Source organism: Mercenaria mercenaria, chromosome 3, assembly GCF_021730395.1.
Source record: "Mercenaria mercenaria strain notata chromosome 3, MADL_Memer_1, whole genome shotgun sequence".
NCBI lineage: Eukaryota > Metazoa > Mollusca > Bivalvia > Venerida > Veneridae > Mercenaria > Mercenaria mercenaria.
In genome coordinates this window covers 47,443,304-47,462,086 of record NC_069363.1, presented here as the reverse complement: position 1 = coordinate 47,462,086, position 18,783 = coordinate 47,443,304, and the positions used below count along the sequence as shown (strand labels likewise).

The window sequence follows — 18,783 nt, the reverse complement described above, 5'->3', positions numbered from 1 at the left end:
CGCGAAACATATCCGGTTTTCTTATGCAGAAGTGGGCACTTATGGTGGCATATTTCTGCATACGATAACCAGATAAGTTTCGCGAAAATGTATTAGATTTTACGATAAACAGAATTTTTTTCGCGAAAACATAAAAGCTTTTCACGAAAAGAACTTCAAATATTAAATGGAAAAAGATTGCGTTAGTGCCCACTACTGCATAGGGAAACTAGATAGGTTTCACGAAAATGGACTAAACTTTCATGAAAAACGGTAAAGTTTTCGTGAAAATAAAATGTTTTCGCGAAAATAATATTTTATTTTCACGAAAACTTTACCGTTTTTTATGAAAATTTGGTCCATTTTCGCGAAACTTAGCTGGTTTTCTTACGCAGAAATGGGCACTAACGTAAATTTATCCACTTAATATTTGCAGTTCCTTTCGAGAAAACTTTTATGTTTTCGCGGGAAGCTTATATGTTTTCGCGATTTGTTTTATGTTTTTCTTGAAAATTCGATACATTTTCGCAAAACTTATCTGGTTATCGTATGCAGAAATATGCCACCATAGGCACTTACGCATTTTTTCCACTTAATATTTGCAGTTCTTTTCGTGAAAAGCTTTTATGTTTTCGCGAAAACTTTTCTGCTTTCCGTGAAAACTTGATACATTTTCGGGACACTTATCTGGTTATCGTATGCAGAAATATGCCACCACAGAAAATGGATAATTCAATGTGAGTAATTGTATGACAGCGATCAGTGATTTTTATTCATAATTTTGGGCAAATAGGTTCGTCCAATTTTAAATTAAAAAAAAAAAAGCATTACGTTGTAAAGTTAGTGTCCTTCAGATTCTATATGCAGTACTCGTATATAAAAAGGCAAACAAAACACTAACAATAAGTACTAATTCTTCACAGTATTTTATTGGTACAAAAATAGTGCGAAAATTATCATGCAAATAAGCGTATGAAATACTAACAAAATATCAAAATACACTACACCAGAACATCAAACAATTCTATACTTCATTTGCATGTGAAAGGGTTAAAAGATATACATGTACCATAATGCTGTACTTCCGAAAATGATATAACAATGTATTCAATAAAATACTAATACTGTACCAAAAATTAAATTCTAATGTTGTACTTTTTACAGAAAGCCACATACTACATGAAGACATATCAATTAAACAAGTATTTGTTACAATTCCCTGATACTGATAGTCTAAGAAAAGACTAATCTTTGTTAAAGTTGTTCAACACATTTTTCAATCAGATTACTTGCAAGTATGATGGTTTTACTTTTGCGCTATTGGCGGTTGGGATCATAAAGGTCGTTTATTTGCTCTCAATGTTTATATTGTGTGGTAACTACAACGGTAGTCATGTGTTTGCATCTGTCCAATATGGCCGCTCAAAACAGAAAACAATAGAACATCATGTAAGTCTTTGAAGATATTTATACGCCTTTTAAAAACTTTGTTTAGTAACGCTGGTAATGTCCAAAGACGTAATCGCCACACCTGGATTGCAATCTGAATGGTAATTAGCTTAAATATGCCTTCTATAAACTCATAGAGATTGTTCAATTTCCTGTTAGGTGTTCTAAAATTTTATTGTTAGTTAAATCAAAATAATTCGACAGTATGGGTGAGAATATACTTAATGATAATCTTGTATAAGTATGCATCAATTAACGTTCAAAAGGACACACAACATTGTTTGTAGTAGAAATATGAATGTAACGGGATAATAAGTTTACGCCGGTTTGGATAACTTAATTTCTTTGGATATTTTCAGCTTGGACTTACCTTTCTAATTGCTAATGTTCTTTCTAACTTATGATTTCATAGTTTGCATTGAAAACATAATCGCTTAGTGGTACATGTTCAAATATATTCTCCAACAAACGAAGCACGGCCATCACTTGTTGCTAGATTTTTATAAATGGGTATGCTTATAAAATGGAGATGTATACATTCAAATAAATACTCATTTGTTGACCAATATGAATTTTTAATTTTACTAGCGTATTTAATCAAACCGATGTTATTTCTGCCAGTTTGGCAGACAATCATTTAAAGATTGTATGAAATGGATTCAAGATGACCTGAAAAGTGGGATTAACATAGAAAATGTTTTGGTGCAAAAGTTCCATGAGGCCAGATTTAGTTTAATACCCATAGACGCACACGTCACATGCACTATTGCATCAGACGCATTATCGGGTAAGCACTTGCCTAAAGAAGTATCCCCTTTGATGCTATCTATTAAGAGGACAGCTTTAGGTCTGCCTGAAATACGTTAAGAAATAGGTTGAATAGTTAAGCTTAACACCTTTCCATGTGTACTACTATTTATATAGGAGATTTTTAGAAAAATATTAATTCACTTGCTTGTTTAATTATGAACTGATCTCTGTTATGAATTTGAATACCATTGCATGAATGTTTCCATGCTTGCACCTATTTTGTTGAAAACGGGCAAATATCAACTTTAAAGGAGGACATAAAGCTCGACTTTATAAGAGCATTGTCACTAAAGAAAGATAAAGGAAATAATCAGTGACAAAAACCATTTTGCTTTAACTTATGTTTAAGCCATTGGACTTTTCCCTCTTATGCTAAATGAGATACATGTTAACATACAAAACCTTAACCAATGATTGCTAAGTAAAAAAGGAGTATAACTTTTTGAAAAGCCAAAAACAGAGTGACTGTCATGGAACATCTGTACAGCATGTCGGCTCATCAATGTGTAAAGTTAAAAGTGGTCAATAAAACAAACATACATACATGCATACAAAGCTTAACAAAAAAGATTAAAAGTTTCAGAAGCTATATAACGTTGTGACAAAGCCAAAATCAGTGTTATAAAGCCTGTTGGTTGCATGTTAGATCAGCATAGTAAAAAAGGTAGTAAAGTTTTAATCCATCCAACTAGTGGTTAATGAGATAGCTGCGTACATATAAAAGCGTTACACAAATTGCAAAATGGAAAAAGGGCTACAACTGTGTGGAAAATAAGCAAGAGTTATGTAAGATGTGCGTTACATGCCAGATCATCAATTGTGTTTCGTTTCATATCAAAATATAATCCAGTCGGGACACTGAAGCCGACGAATGAATGCGATCAAATTCTCCTTTTTTTTGGAATTGCGAAAAAAAAACTTAATTGTAAGCGGCGTTTTCATTTAAATTGTTCGGGATAGCAAGCAAAAATATTTGCTAAGGGCCTAGTTTCTTTTAATTTACGATTCGAATTACCATTTAAGCAGGGTCTGTTGATTACAGAATTGAATATTTAAACACAAATTATGACAACCTATATAACAATGTAAAATGAACAGACCAAACGAGGCAAATTTAAGTGATACTAATGAAATAAGGGGAATAATGCAAATTTTAATGAAATATTCTTTGCCAATATCTCAGGAAAATGTGACTTCTGATGGAATTCATTGTAAATGCTCTGATATAGGTAAGAAAATGGTCCTTAGCACTAAACATGAAATTTAAATGGGAGGTATAAGGTAAAATGAGTGCATTGAAAAATCTATGCTGCTGTTCACTCGTGTTTTTTTCATTACACCCTTACTTGGTTATAAATAATGTTTAAACGCCTTTTAGTATTTTATATTAAATAAATGTATCAATACAAATTATTTATTTAAGTGTCTTCTAATTTGTGTTGAAATATTGACCTGCTATGGCAAATGTTAATTCGATGGCGTGTGTTAATTCTTGACATCTATGCAAATCTTTATATATGAGTCTATGCAGACATATTTTTGGTACTGACTAATCAAAGGTCAAAGACAGCTCAAACGTAAAAACTGAACTTTTGAAAACGTACTTCTAACGTATTAATGATAGCAAAATAAAGCGTGTACTTATATTAAGACATAGTATGACACTGCAAGTGCATTTATTGAATTTCAAGCAGCAATACAGTTTAATTCTAAACTTTGCATTGACTTTAAAACAGAATGATAATTTATTGTATACCTTTGAAAAATGTATTTCGAAAAGAAAGTTGTTGTATGTTTGGAGAGGAGAGAAGAGTACGATCAACATAAATATATAAGATATCTCATATTAAGTGTTAAATTCACTTTACTATCATGCACACAAACAAGTATTTTCAGTCTGCCCACTTAGCTCAAAAAGAAGGTCGCAGTTCTACGGATCGCGAGGTTGAGTTCAATCTCAAGGCCAAGCGGATGTTTTCCGTGACGATTTGATAAAAAAACATGTGTCAGGAGTCATTTAAACATCGACCTCTGAATCATAAGGAGACATTGCTGGAAACAGGCTAGTGCTATTAGAAAATCCAGAAACACGAGCTAGGTTAATTGCCTGACACAAACTGACTGAGGTACTATTGACAAAATGGCGCTTAACCCAAAATAAAAAAAAAATGTATTTTAATTAAAGAAAGATAATACTAACTCTCTTAAGATATTTATCCGTAACTACAACATAATAAGTTTTTTCTTGATGTTCCGTATTAGAAAAATTGCAATACTATATTCTAACATTTATCGTGTAAATATTTATTGAACACCCTGAAATAGTCATACAGATGATAACCAAGCCTTTTTGAAATAGTAAGCCTAAAAACAGAAGTTTTAAAGTTACCTTTGTATATTAACAAAATGTCATGACAAACCAAAAGTTTACCCTTTTCTATAGAGATAAAAATGCACTTATTTGACATTTGACTTTGTTCTGTATCCTTACTATGACCTTAAGAAGGGGACGACCCTCCTAGAATTTTCCCAATTTTCATAAAGTTAACCTTGAAAATAGCTGCCTTAACAAAGAATGCCATCAAAGGCAATTTTTATGTCCCTTTTTCGGATATATTGGCACACTTAGTCTATATGTTCGCGTATAAAGTATACAGTTGCTCTTGATAATTGTCCTACCACCAGTCATATATATGGAAGGCCGATGATACTTGACCTTCAGCTATGATGCACTTAATTCAGAATGAATACAAAACAAATTTATGTTCCATAAACTGGTAACAGTAGCTTTCAGATTACATTGTTATATAGTCACTTGCTTAATATGTAGGCCTACACTTCCATAATCCTACCACAAGTTAAGTTCTACTACATATTTGATCTAATTAAAGGGAGACATGCAAAAATGATAATGATAGAAAGCAAAACAATAACTGCAAAGATATTTGTCAGCAAATTTGGAGGGATACGAAACTTGTACTCTCTACAGCAAATAAGTCTACAGGAACAGTCCCAGATGTCTCCTGGCTGGTCATTGATCTTTGAGGATTCAATATTCGAACACTTGATTTCATTCAGATCAACAGTTGAATTGACCAGGGAGTCCTTCTTTGATTCATGAACTCGCATTGCAGATAATGAAGGGTTTCGAAGTAGGGTATATGCTAGCCACCATCTTCGATTCCTTATATTATTCGCTGAAAAATTCAAAAGATGATTAATATTCTTACAGTAGGGGACGCAGTCACTACTAGTGTCCATGTTACAGTAAACTTGTTTGTTTGTTTTGTTTGTTTCGAGTATAACGCCGTTTTTCAACAGTATTTCAGTTATGTAACGGCGGGCAGTTAACCTAACCAGTGTTCCTGGATTCGGAACCAGTACAAACCTGTTCTCCGCAAGTAACTGCCAACTTTCCCACATAAATCAGAGGTGGAGGACGAATTATTTCAGACACGATGTCTTTTATCAAATCGTCACGGAGGGCAAATGCCACGCCCAGGGCTCGAACTCACAACCCCAAGATCTGTAGATGCGCTCTCCCTACTGAGTTAAGCGGGCGGGCTTACAGTAAAACTGTGCGGATAGATTCGGTAAACGACAATGTTTGAAAAGTGAAAATACATCAAACATATATGTATATGAGCATGTATGTCATGTTATATACTCTAACAAAATAATTTTCAAGATATGATATCGAAAAAGCATTTTTGCAATTTGCAAGTGCATTCTACGATTACTCCGAGAAACTTGGTGAAATATATTGCGATATATACTGAGAAAGAGGAACTGTTATAATTTTCTAAAATATGTTCGTGTTTTTGGAAGGCTAAAGGAAAGAGTAATAAAATAATAACAAGTAATGATATCAAGGAAGTTATTACTAGTGGATATAGCGGAGTTCCTGGCAAAATTAGCAATAATTTGTTCCCCAGAATGCGGACGTTTCATTATTTTCCTGTCCTCTATCTTTGATTTCAGGAGGTAACAGAAGGTCCGTAAAACTGGATGGTTATGTGCAACGTCTACCATTATCATACCGATGTAATTTACATAACCTGTAATAATATAAAGGTGAAATATATCGATGTTTATAACACATGAAATACTGTTCAATTATATAAGTACATTGTATAAACCAGGAACATTTATATTTGTATATCAGGTTTTAAGCTTTAATTTCACGACAATTTGATCCATATTGGTTTATTTAATATTCACTTTATTGATATGAGGTTTAGTTACAAGAATAGAATGGAACAAAATAATTGTATTTTCCAAATGACTAATATCTGGGTACCATACATATTAACAAGTTTCCGGTTAACCATTACGTAAACGTTCCTACTATACAAGTAGTTTCCCAGACAGAGTAATAGTGAATTCTATTCTAGGGGACGGTGATTTGTTGGAAAAGAATCTGACATTGGTTTTGCTTGAAAAAGTATTCAGCCTTCAACATATTAAAAACAAATCATCTGACTCCTAAATCACTGAAAAAAATCTGGCTCGAAGTCAAATTTAAAAGCCATTACTCTTAAAGCCACACTGTTTGACTTTAAAATTGCTATTAGATTTAATATTCTATAGTTACATAATGTGGCCAGTATGCAGCATAACATAAAACTGTTTCTTTCAATCTAAGTATAAATATTGAACACTGCTGATGATTCGGAAGTATGAAAGCTGTATGGTGTAATTTTGACCGCATTATGTTATACTTATAATTTTAATATATGAATAGTAATCTTCGTATTAAGAAGACAATACTGATAATTTTATCCTAGACGCTCACTAGAATTCAGCTTTTGGCTTTTGAAATATTCAAAATCACCTATAGTACCACTTCCTACGAGGGTTTTTAAAAAATAATGTAGACTTTGTTGTCAGAGGGTAAAGAGAAGTGTGAAATATATAATTGTAATTCGCAGTCTTTAAGTAATTTCGTCATACATATTTTGTAACAAATTTGCTAATAGCCGAAGCGCGTAGGTCGTTTTGATTGACCACAACTACAGCGAAGTCGTTTTTATCTGTCATGATTAGAATTTGACCACAAGGTTCTTGTTCGCCTAAAATTAGGTAAAAGCACAGCAGCAAAATGTCCAGGCGCCATGCATATAAAATATGGCGTCATTTGGACGTAAAAGGAAGAAGTAAACAACACTTTCTAAAAACAAAATTACCATTCTATTGAGAACAGCTCTCAAACACATACATGTAGACCAAAAATGTTTACAAACAAAATTTTATAATTTTTAACTCTACATGTAATATAATACAAATTTGATAAAAAGTACAAACTTTTCATTTGGTAAAAAGTAAAACATTTATGAAACTTCCGTTTATGACAGAAATTTCTATCTGTTAAAACTTAGTATAATGCAGGATTTAGTGTTTAAAATACCAAAATATTGCAGGATGGAGTTCCCTCTCAAAAAGTCATCCATAACCTGTGTATGTTTACCAGGATGTAAGAAGCTTTTTTAAAGTTGGAGGTCTACTTTAAAAAAACTTCTTACATCCTGGTAAACATACATACATATATAATACTGTCTATACACTGTCTGATTCAAAGATGCACAGTTCCTACAAATCTGCAGGCATACATTTTTAAAGCCTAGAACTCAGAGCCCAGAGCATTTTAAAAGAACTTTTCTGCTCGCTGCTTTCACAAACGTGGTATAAAATGTATATTATTAAGCTAAAGTGACAAGCACACATATCCATTGTCTCTTAGTTACACAAAATATATTGCATCTTCTTTCGTTCTGTACCTATCAGACTGCTTATATCTTACATTAAGTCTAGACAGTTATGTCCATTGTTTTACCTAAAAGCAATTTTCGAAATATTTGGGTGATCTGTATCATACATTTTCATATAAGTAGACCGTGCACGCGCAACATTTTAATTTATAATCTATTATAATAAAAAATCCAAAAGGGGGGAGTTTTTACCTCCAAATTTACATCAAAATGCATCAGAGTTGTTATGAATTGCATTTTTTCCTGCGGAACATGTCCCCGAACACCCCTAATTTGTCCCTCAACATCCATTTTCGGATGGCAATGCCCATTGGGACGCATTTATCTTTTAGGCATTAATCATATGATTTATATAGGTATGTAAATCAAAAACAAAGTTTTTAACCATTGTTGCATGGAGAAGTGTGTAACTGCACTAAAAATTAGGAACTATAATTTGGGTCAAACTGCTACATATTTTAAATTCTAATCAAAGAGACATACATAACATTTAGCTATTTCATGTGTACTTAGGGAAATTAATCAATACATAATGTATATCCTTATTGCTCTTATCGGTTTTGAATAACAAAGCTAAAACAGAAAATATTTTGGAAATAAAAACAAATCCTTGGTTTTTAAAAAATATTCTGGCTTTCAAGTTCTGAAAAAAAATTCTGACTTTCATATAAGACAAAATAAATTTCTTGCCTCTATATGAAATACCACCAAAACCATTGATAAAAGGTAAAAATACTACTTGAAATAAACATAACTCTAAGCTACTTATAAGATGACACGTATTGAACAACAACTTCCTTATAAAGACAGGTAGTCTTAGATAGTCTACCAGTTTTACTAAAAAATTTCTTTAAACCTACAACTTATCCATACTCAGAGTGGCCAATCCACGTGACTTTTAGATATTATTTTGCCTGCATTTCCCTTACTATTTGATTTTGAAACCATTTAAGGTCGTTGACAACAGTACCAAGTCATTAGCATATCGTGGATGATCTTACATTTATCCATTGATTCGTATCCCCTCATTAGTAAGGAGCGGTCCATCCTTGGTATTAGGAAAACACCCAGTAGTGCGCTAACTAAAGTACGTTTAAGAAACGCAAATACTCCTACACTGGCATTCAGAAACACCATGAAGAAACTGAAAATGTTGTATGCGTTCCTGAAATTAAATACGATATACATATATAGAGAGGGTTGTGTAAAATAAGTTTGTTATATACTCCGAGAAATAAAGGCACATGAGCCTTTTATCAGAAATAAAAATTACATTTGAAAGCATTTGAGATGACAAGTGTATGTTTGGGCAATTATAAACACTGGAAAAGGTACATCATTTTGTGGCAGTGTAATATGAGTTATTACTAACTGCTGCCTTCTAGTCAAGAATTATATGCAGATGATCAGTGTAATATTCTGATAAAAAAAAACTGAAAACCAGACGTTAATATTACAAAATCTAATTTTGTAACAAATTTTGACAAACCCTTAATTCCACCCTTAAATATTAAGGAATCGAATAAAAGAAATGTTTACATTTGCAATAGACGACATGTTTCTCTTTGGACTGGACAATATATTTACTATTGTAATGAACACATGTATGCCGTTTGAAAGGACCACATGTTTGCTATTGGAATGAAGTCATAATTATATACCTATGGAAAGGACCGCATGTTTGCACTTGGAATGGACACATATATGCCATTTGGAAAAGACCTTTTTTTCTGCTGGAATGAATGCATGTATACAGTTGAAAAGACGTACTTGTTTGCTATTTGAATGAACACATACACATGTATGCCATTGGGAAGCACCTCATGCTAGCTGTCGTAATGCATACAGGTATGCCATTGTATAACACCTCATGCTAGCTGTCGTAATGAATACAGGTAAGCCATTGTAAAACACCTCATGCTAGCTGTCGTAATGAATACAGGTATGCCATTGTAAAACACCTCATGCTAGCTGTCGCAATGAATACAGGTATGCAATTGTAAAACACCTCATGTTAGCTGTCGTAATGAATACTGGTATGCCATTGTAAAACACCTCATGCTAGCTGTCGTAATGAATACAGGTATGCCATTGTAAAACACCTCATGCTAGCTGTCGTAATGAATACAGGTATGCCATTGTAAAACACCTCATGCTTGCTATTGGAATAAATACATGTATATCATTGGATAGGAACAAATGCTTACTGTTTGAATGAATACATGTTTGACATAGGAATTGATCATATGTTTACCGGATGGAAAAAGCCACATGTATTTCATCTGAGCGGATCACATATCTGACAATGGAATAGACAACATTTTTAATGAATACAGATATACTAGAAGATCTCAACTTTATCTTGCTCTACTCCTTATCGTCCATTCGAAAGATATTGAGACCAACCCAGGCCCACGTAAACCCTAATTCCCTTGTCAAATTTGCTCCAAGGCTGTGACATGGGCCCAGAAAGGTGTAGCCTGTGATGACTGCGGACATTGGTACCATTGTACGTGTATGTATATGCCAGATCCAGTCTACTCAGCTCTCAATAACATCTCATGGCAATGTGACAATTGTGGAATGCCTAACTTCAACACATCACTTTTTGAATCTGTGAGCCTTGAAACCAGCAACAGCTTCCAGACCCTTTGCTCGTCAGATCACTCACCTATATCTGAAGTCAGTTTTAACCTGGGACAACCACAACACACCTCCTCGCCTTTATTATCCAAGGCACCTCCCAAACAAGCCAAACTAAGCAATGTTCGAGTATTAACAGTCAACTTCCAGTCGGTCAAAAACAAAGTGGCAGAAATTGGTAATCTTATAGATTATGCTGACCCAGACATCATCATTGGAAACGAGACGTGGTTGAACAAGAGCATACACTCCTCAGAAATCTTTCCACCCACATATGAAGTTCTACGAAAGGATAGATCTGATGGATATGGTGGAGTTCTCCTAGCGATAAAGCGCACATTTACTTTGGAGGAAATAGAACTACCGTCAGAGGTTGAGGCAATATTTGCCAAGATTTCTTTAACCAAGAACCAGACATTAGTAGTTGGTAGCCTCTACAGACCCCCGGGCAGCAAAATTAAGTACATGGAAGATCTTTATTCATTGTTGCATGATATACACAACAAATTCAAGAAAGCCGTGATATGGGTAGGTGGCGACATGAATCTCCCCGACATCAGCTGGACAACCATATTAACTCTTCTGTGAAGAAAGCAAACAACACCAGAGCCTTCATCTCTAGAAATACTTATCAATGCCCGAAAGCAACAAAAGACCTTTGCTACAAGACATTTGTTCGTTCATTAGTTGAATATGGAAGTGTTATCTGGGACCCATACACCAAGGACAACACAAACAAACTTGAAATGGTCCAGCGTAGATCGGCAAGGTATGTGACTGATGACTACCACAGATCAAGTAGCGTGACAGAGATGCTTCAGAATCTGCAGTGGCCTACACTACTAGAAAGGCGAGCGCAGTCCAGGACAATCATGATGTACCGCATAGTAAATCAGCTAGTGGACATCCCAAAGACACACCTCACTCCAGCTACTACACTGCGAGGCCATTCCCAGAAGTTCCTGTTACCATTCACCAGAACACTGACATACCAGTTCTCCTTCTTTCCCAATGGAATACGTCTCTGGAATACTCTACCACAGGCAGTTGTCGACAGCCCCTCCCTAGACATCTTCAGGTCCAGGTTGCAGGCAGTCCAGCTCCGATAGATGACCGTACCGTTTTTAACAGCACTGTAATATAGATGTTTTTAACTAGCAGAGAGCGGAGAGCGGTTATGTACCTAACTGGAAGAAGAAGAAGAAGTATGTCATTGTAAAACACCTCATGCTAGCTGTCGTAATGAATACAGGTTTGCCATTGTAAAACACCTCATGTTAGCTGTCGTAATGAATACTGGTATGCCATTGTAAAACACCTCATGCTAGCTGTCGTAATGAATACAGGTATGCCATTGTAAAACACCTCATGCTAGCTGTCGTAATGAATACAGGTATGCCATTGTAAAACACCTCATGCTTGCTATTGGAATAAATACATGTATATCATTGGATAGGAACAAATGCTTACTGTTTGAATGAATACATGTTTGACATTGGAATTGATCATATGTTTACCGGGTGGAAAAAGCCACATGTATTTCATCTGAGCGAATCACATATCTGACAATGGAATAAACAACATTTTTGCCATTTAGATTTATCACATAGGTGTCATTGGAATGAAGCACTTGAAAGTAATTTTGTGTTTGTCTTCTTAATTAATCTGACAAATATTCATATTTCGTACACAGTTTCACTTAGAATAACAAGCAACTAAGCTACTATTCCCTGAGAATGAGAAAATACAGAAGGTGTAAAATGCATTATTTCTATGCAATTATTTTCATTTATTGTAAAAATGTGAATCTGAGGAGATTACTGATCAGTCGGGGCTGCCCTGTCAAATGTTAGAATTGACTACATGTTTGCCCTTGGAGTACACTATACATCTGCCGTTTGAACTGACATTAGTTTTAACATGTCTGCGATTGAAATTGGCCACATGTTTGCCACTTGCTCATATACCACAATTTGATTTACCTGTTATCAACAGCTAAAGGCCTGTGTTTATCATTTTGATGTATTTTCGGTTGCATGAAAAATCGTCCAATGAAGAATGTTTGTACCTTGAAAATGATAATCATACAAGCCGGATAACTGAAACAAGAAATGTATTGTGAAACACTGAAGTAACAACCTTACAACAGAAAATACAATTTTGAAAACTTAACTAGAGAAAAATATTTCACACAGTAAAGTGTTATTTTGAGGTGTTACATTGCATTAAAAGTTAAAGATAAACACATAATGAAAACAAATGTATTACATGCTTTTCAGTAAAATAGAACTACTTAAAATTGTCAGTGAAATGTTTCAAACAGTGAAAATATTATTTTTATTTTTCACTGGTATGGAACTACACTTGAATGCAAAAGAATATTAATATAATAAATACTTTGCATGAAATTCATTGCAAAATATACGTAAGGTAAAAACGATATATGTGCTACAGGATCATAAATATATTTTACGTTTTAATGTAATAAAATAAAAGAAATCTGGAAAAGTCATAGAACTATTTGACACTTTTTGTACATAGATCTATATTGTAACGCAGGACATTATGACGTCATGATGCGATGCAGGTGACGTTGCGTTGGTAAATGGATATGATATTTTCTAAATCATTGAAGATACATGAAACAATAAAAATTTGTTTCAGAGTAAGATAGAAATATATTTCACTTGTTTACATTTTCAATCGTGGCTGCGCCACTCATAAAGATATTGCATATGGTGTTCACTCGGGGCGTTAAATCCTTCATGCAAGGTCTTAAGGAAGGTCAGTGGTTCTACTCAGGTTCTCGCTCGTGATGAAATAATACACGGAGGGAAACCTTGGGTCTTCTTCCACCATCAAAGCCGGAAAGTCGCCACATGACCTATAATTGTGTTGGTGCAATGTTAAATCCCCCAAGCTCCAAAACCGTGTACCGTGTACGTGTACGAAGGTAAATTAAAACGTACATGGGTTGTTTGTTTGTTTTGCTTAAGCGTCGTATTTCAGTTATGTAACAGCAGGAATTAACCTAACCAGTTTTGCGGATTCCGTACCAGTACCAGTACTAACCTATTCTCCGCAAGTAACTGCCAACTTCCAAAATTGAATCCGAGTGGAAGGACTAATGATTTAAGATCTTTAATCAATCGTCACGGAGAACATATGCCTCGTTGGGGATCGAACTCACGGCCCTGCAATCTGTAGATCCGCGCTCTCCTTATTGAGCTAGTAAGCAGGCAAAACGTACATAGGTCTCGTATGCTATGATATGATTGAAGTTATTTTAGGTAGGCAATAATATTAAGTTTATACAACAATTTTTTCAGTTAGACAAAGTGAGTAAGCCACACCCTTGAGCTTCAGTTAAAGAAATCTCAACGGATTTTGAGAATCTGTCTTGAAAACGGGAGTCTACAGATACATCTCAAACTGAGGATGATATTTTCCTGTTTCCACAGCTTAACTGTTGTGATAAATTTATTTTCTCGTCCTTTCGACCATTTCACTTAATTGATTATCCATTATTGGAATTATATACCAGGTCAAATGATTTAGTTAGTATCAGTAAAATGTGCGGTTCAGACAAGGAAGGTGTACTACGGTGTTAAATATTAAATTCTCTGTATCATGGGTAGAAAATAACATATGACAGGTTTTCAAAAATTTATTTCAGTCATTATGGCAAGAACATTATTATAGTTATCACAGAACATAATGCCTGCTTAATGTGATTATTTCGAAATATACAGGTTGTCTGATTTATTAAGACTGTTAGGTTTTAGAATATGAATTAACTGACATTTATATATAAAATGCTTATCTTTAAACCATATATTTGAATAACGGAAATACATACACGAGCCATTCAAACTGAGTCCAAAGGTATTTGATTTTTCCAGCTTGAATTACATACTTGATCAAAATCATCATCACCGCCAGAGGAATGCACACCATCAGATAACATAGGACACTTCCTAAACATAAAATACTAAATAAATACCATTAGGCTTGACAGAAAAAATGGTCTATATGTAAATGCTCTTTATGTATTTTACTGGTATTTGGGGCCAATTATAAACACAAATCATACATCGTTGCATATTAAGGATGAAGTAAACCTTGTCATCACGGTAGATTCAATATCAATTCATAGAACTCCTGTAATTAAATGTTTCAACTGCTAAAATCTCATATTTATTTTTTCTCTGTTTACAAATATGTTTTATTCAGGTTTAAATCGCATGACCATCTGAAAGTAATTATGAAGAATAAGGAAAATATGGACATCTAACACTTTTTACTTTAGTTTGGTTTTCTCATCCAAAGGAGTCTGCATATGTAATAAGTTGACATTTTATTAATGTATATAATAGCTTTCTTTTATAAGTTCAAAATGTATATGTCGCTGGACTCGTGATTCCATGGTTACCGTAGCGCATTTTCTTAATTTAAAGCAACTATGTACGATTACAGATTTTCCAACAGCTTCAGTATCATCTTTATGACCCTAATAAAGTATTAGGGTCAATGTGTGTCATAAATCAACATGGTACCCTATCATATCTTAAAGTTATAAGGTATCATGGCACAAGAGAATGTTTCTCAACAATTTTTGTGGCAATGCTTTCTTTATTTCTGCATTATTAAACCATTAAGCATCAAATCTGAGAAAATTTTATTTCATAGTCCAGAAAAGGGATGTACAAACACATTTCATTCAAATTTTATGGTATACTTCTTCCTTAATTTCTTCTCAACAAAGCCTTATATGTTAAAGGTTGACATACTGTTTGCAGAAAACTCTGACAATCTAGGCTAAACAACACAGGAAAATTTGAATATTCCTTTATAATTTTGTGTTGTTTTTTTTTCTTTATAAATGTATATTTTTTAGCCAGTGCTTTACCAACTGGCTATAGCTCTAAATCAACTACCAAGTTTCAACCTCGTGTCGTTTGAGTTTTCCTTCTATTTGTATGTGACCGCATCACAAAAATATTCTAGATGTGTAAAAAACAGTCCCATTTTTTTTTATAATCTTGGTATTGTGTGAGTGTCTGCGCAACTGAGGACTACTGTTTTAAACAACAAAAATAAAAACAAGCAGCAGCGCATTCTAGAATAACTATGAACTTATATTCACATTCGAAATATTCGGAATCACTCCGCTCTAGGGTTAGGGTTAGGGTTTAGGGTTTGGGTCGAAATTGGCCCCAAACTGAGCAAAATTAATTTTTACATAGAGTTGTAAAGGGGAAACCTGTAAAAATCTTCTCGTCTTGAACAACAATGCACAGAACTTAGATATTTGACATGAAGCATTGTCTAGCGGACTTTTACCAACATTGTTCAAATCATGACCGGTATATGCACAATGAAATGTTGATTCTTCAGGTGTATCGGTTTAAATATTATTCAATAAGCACTGGCTGTCAGTCCTTTCAGGGATTTGATTTTTTCTACTAGCTTTTACTAAAATGTACTTATATATGAAACAATGTATCTGATTATAAAAAATAAATAAATGAAAAAAAAAAAAAAACAAAAAAAAAACAAAAAAAACTTTTAAATAATTGATAGAGACTGCCTCGTCACACGTCAGACCTGGGGTCAGTCCCATCTCAATGTAATTAATTACATATTAAAACTTACATTTAATTTGTCACAATGACACAGTTTTTTCCGTTTCACAAGGCAATCTACTTTGAATGTCTAATCATTACATTAGCGTTATGATTTATTATGATTGTTGTGCTGTCACTCTGGGCACATCTCACTGGCCTGAGAATATTCCCATCAATGGTAAATAGTCTTTCAGTTGGTGCAAACATAGCATGAACTGCTTGATAATAACCGGCAGCACATGCCAATAATACAAATTATGTTGCGTTCTGTTTCCATTAGAGGGATTTTCAGCCGTTTCAATTCATGACTCTACAAGGTGTGTGTCTATATCTGACAATCCAGACATAACATGATTTTCAAGAGTGTACTCAAATACAATTACAATTACTTGAAAATGCTGCATATTGCCCATTACATGTAATTACAATATCTTTACAATTACAGATTACCATAACGCTAAGACTGTCACAAGCACAATGCCGTCTTTATGAGGGTTATTTTATTCCCTTGCATGTTTTAGAGGCCACAATTTTGATGACCTTGTAGAAATGTTTCACAACGTAGGACCAAGACATGACATAGTGTCCGAATTCGAATTTTAAAAATAAGATATATAAAGCATATTGAGAAAAATGAACTCACTGTTAATCAGTTACATGTAAAGCACTAAAGGTACGAATAACTTTCATTTCAATACTTAAAATGAGACCTCAGATGTAAACAAATATTGAGAAATAATATTTTTCTACATGTATCATCGGACATTACTTAAGTGCCCAAACATGACATATGTCCTAATGAAGACTTTTACCAGAGATGCAACTTATAATTTGGCCTTTCAAAATTTAAATGATAAACTCATGTTAAGCGAGAGGGGAGGGGGCTCTTGATTTGTAATATTTTACTTTTTTTTGTATTTCTAAAAGTTAAAAGTAATCCTGCAATTCAAATAAATTGGTAGTTTGTCTTGATTTATTGTCAAACGAAGAAACGGTTTATACTGTAGTCAAAGTTTCGACAATATAATAAGATGACTAGATAAATAATGACGTTTCAGTCGTAAATCCAGTAGAATTGCTTTGGACCAAACGTTTTAGAATGAATACACGTACTACGTGAAAAAAAGCCCAAAACTTATGCTTTCTTGTTTATTGGGGAACTCCTAGCGCACAACATTTCGAGTTTTCATAACACCTTTAGTTTATAAGAAATTACTCAAAAAGCAAAGATTTTTCTGCAAAATTAAACATGTGCAAAAAGATGCTCATCAAAATCTTTAAATGTATATTAAGTTATGTACGCACCGCTAATAGAGCAAAAGTAATGAGTTTTGTATAAATTGATATATTTAGGTCAAAATAGTTAAACAAGATTAGATAGATGATCACAAGACCATTATCTAGCCCTCACGCGACCATGGAGGTTTGTAACAATGTTAAGCAAGTTGTTGTGTAGTATAAGTGATTAGAAAGCTAGCATAAAAGTGCATGTGCATTCGACGTAACATATGTCAAAACATACAGGAAAGTAATGTTTCCATCTAAAGTTGAAAAATACGAAAAATAGTTCCTCATACTTCTGGATGCCAAGATATATTCTAACCGCCTGGGTAGCCTTATGGTAGAGCGTGGGAGGTCGTGGATGCGATCCCTAGCCGCGTCATACCAAAGACGTAAAAATGGTACTAGTTGCTCTAGCATTAAGAGCATAGTGCTAGGATTGGTCAGCCCGGCGTCAGTAAAAGTAAAATGTGACTGGTTGGAGGATCATGTCACGTGTCTACGGCGTAATATACCAGTAAGGCATCATTGTAAAGCTGGGCATTGCTAGAAGTAGACACCGTGGTTTATATGACTGAAAAATTGTTGAAAAAGACGTTCAGCTGCATACACACACATATATACACACAAAATATACTTTCATGACGACTGTATGCCTATACGAGTTTTATGACAAATAGTACTAGATTATTTAAGATGTTTTTTAAAAACAACCTACCCCACATCATTCCAGTTATTGACGATCCAATGAATCGCATGCCTTGTGCCTATTAGAATAAAGTAAATGTTTTAAAACTTGTATCACCTGTGCCTAAAAAGACATCAATCGTTAATGCTTATTAAATAAATAGATTAACATAAGTATCTATATTCAAAAAAAGAAGTACCTAAACTCGAAAACTATTCTTAAAATGTTATTCTGCCTCTTATAGGAAAAGATGTGAACTGCCAAACTAAAACAATAAGAACAAGAGGGCCATGATGGCCCTGTATCGCTCACCTGAGTACCATTGCTCAAAATGATATGATCATTTCAAACCAATCTCATTAGAAGCTGCTAATGTGTATTAATTTAGATAAAAAATAAAGGTAGGTAATTTGTCATAAATTCAGTCAATATGTATCTTAACTAATTGTCCAAGTCCATCTGTTGACATAAATGAAATTTCAGATCAGTATCTTCATTAATTACGGAGATATACCCATTTTAATTTGAAATAAAGGGA

The 18,783-nt window shown here is 33.9% G+C and overlaps 1 protein-coding gene across 1 annotated transcript; it reads right to left on the bottom strand.

Annotated features, from left to right (window-relative positions):
• Window positions 1-886: 886 nt before the first annotated feature.
• LOC123523504 (stimulated by retinoic acid gene 6 protein-like) lies at window positions 887-18,332 on the bottom strand. The gene is made up of 6 exons (XM_053538380.1): window positions 18,276-18,332; window positions 14,509-14,626; window positions 12,632-12,748; window positions 9,008-9,171; window positions 6,123-6,296; window positions 887-5,435 (listed from the first exon to the last, which is right to left on the bottom strand). The coding sequence occupies exons 1-6, from the start codon at window positions 18,313-18,315 to the stop codon at window positions 5,107-5,109; spliced, it is 942 nt and encodes a 313-aa protein (XP_053394355.1). The 5' UTR covers window positions 18,316-18,332; the 3' UTR covers window positions 887-5,106.
• Window positions 18,333-18,783: the final 451 nt, after the last annotated feature.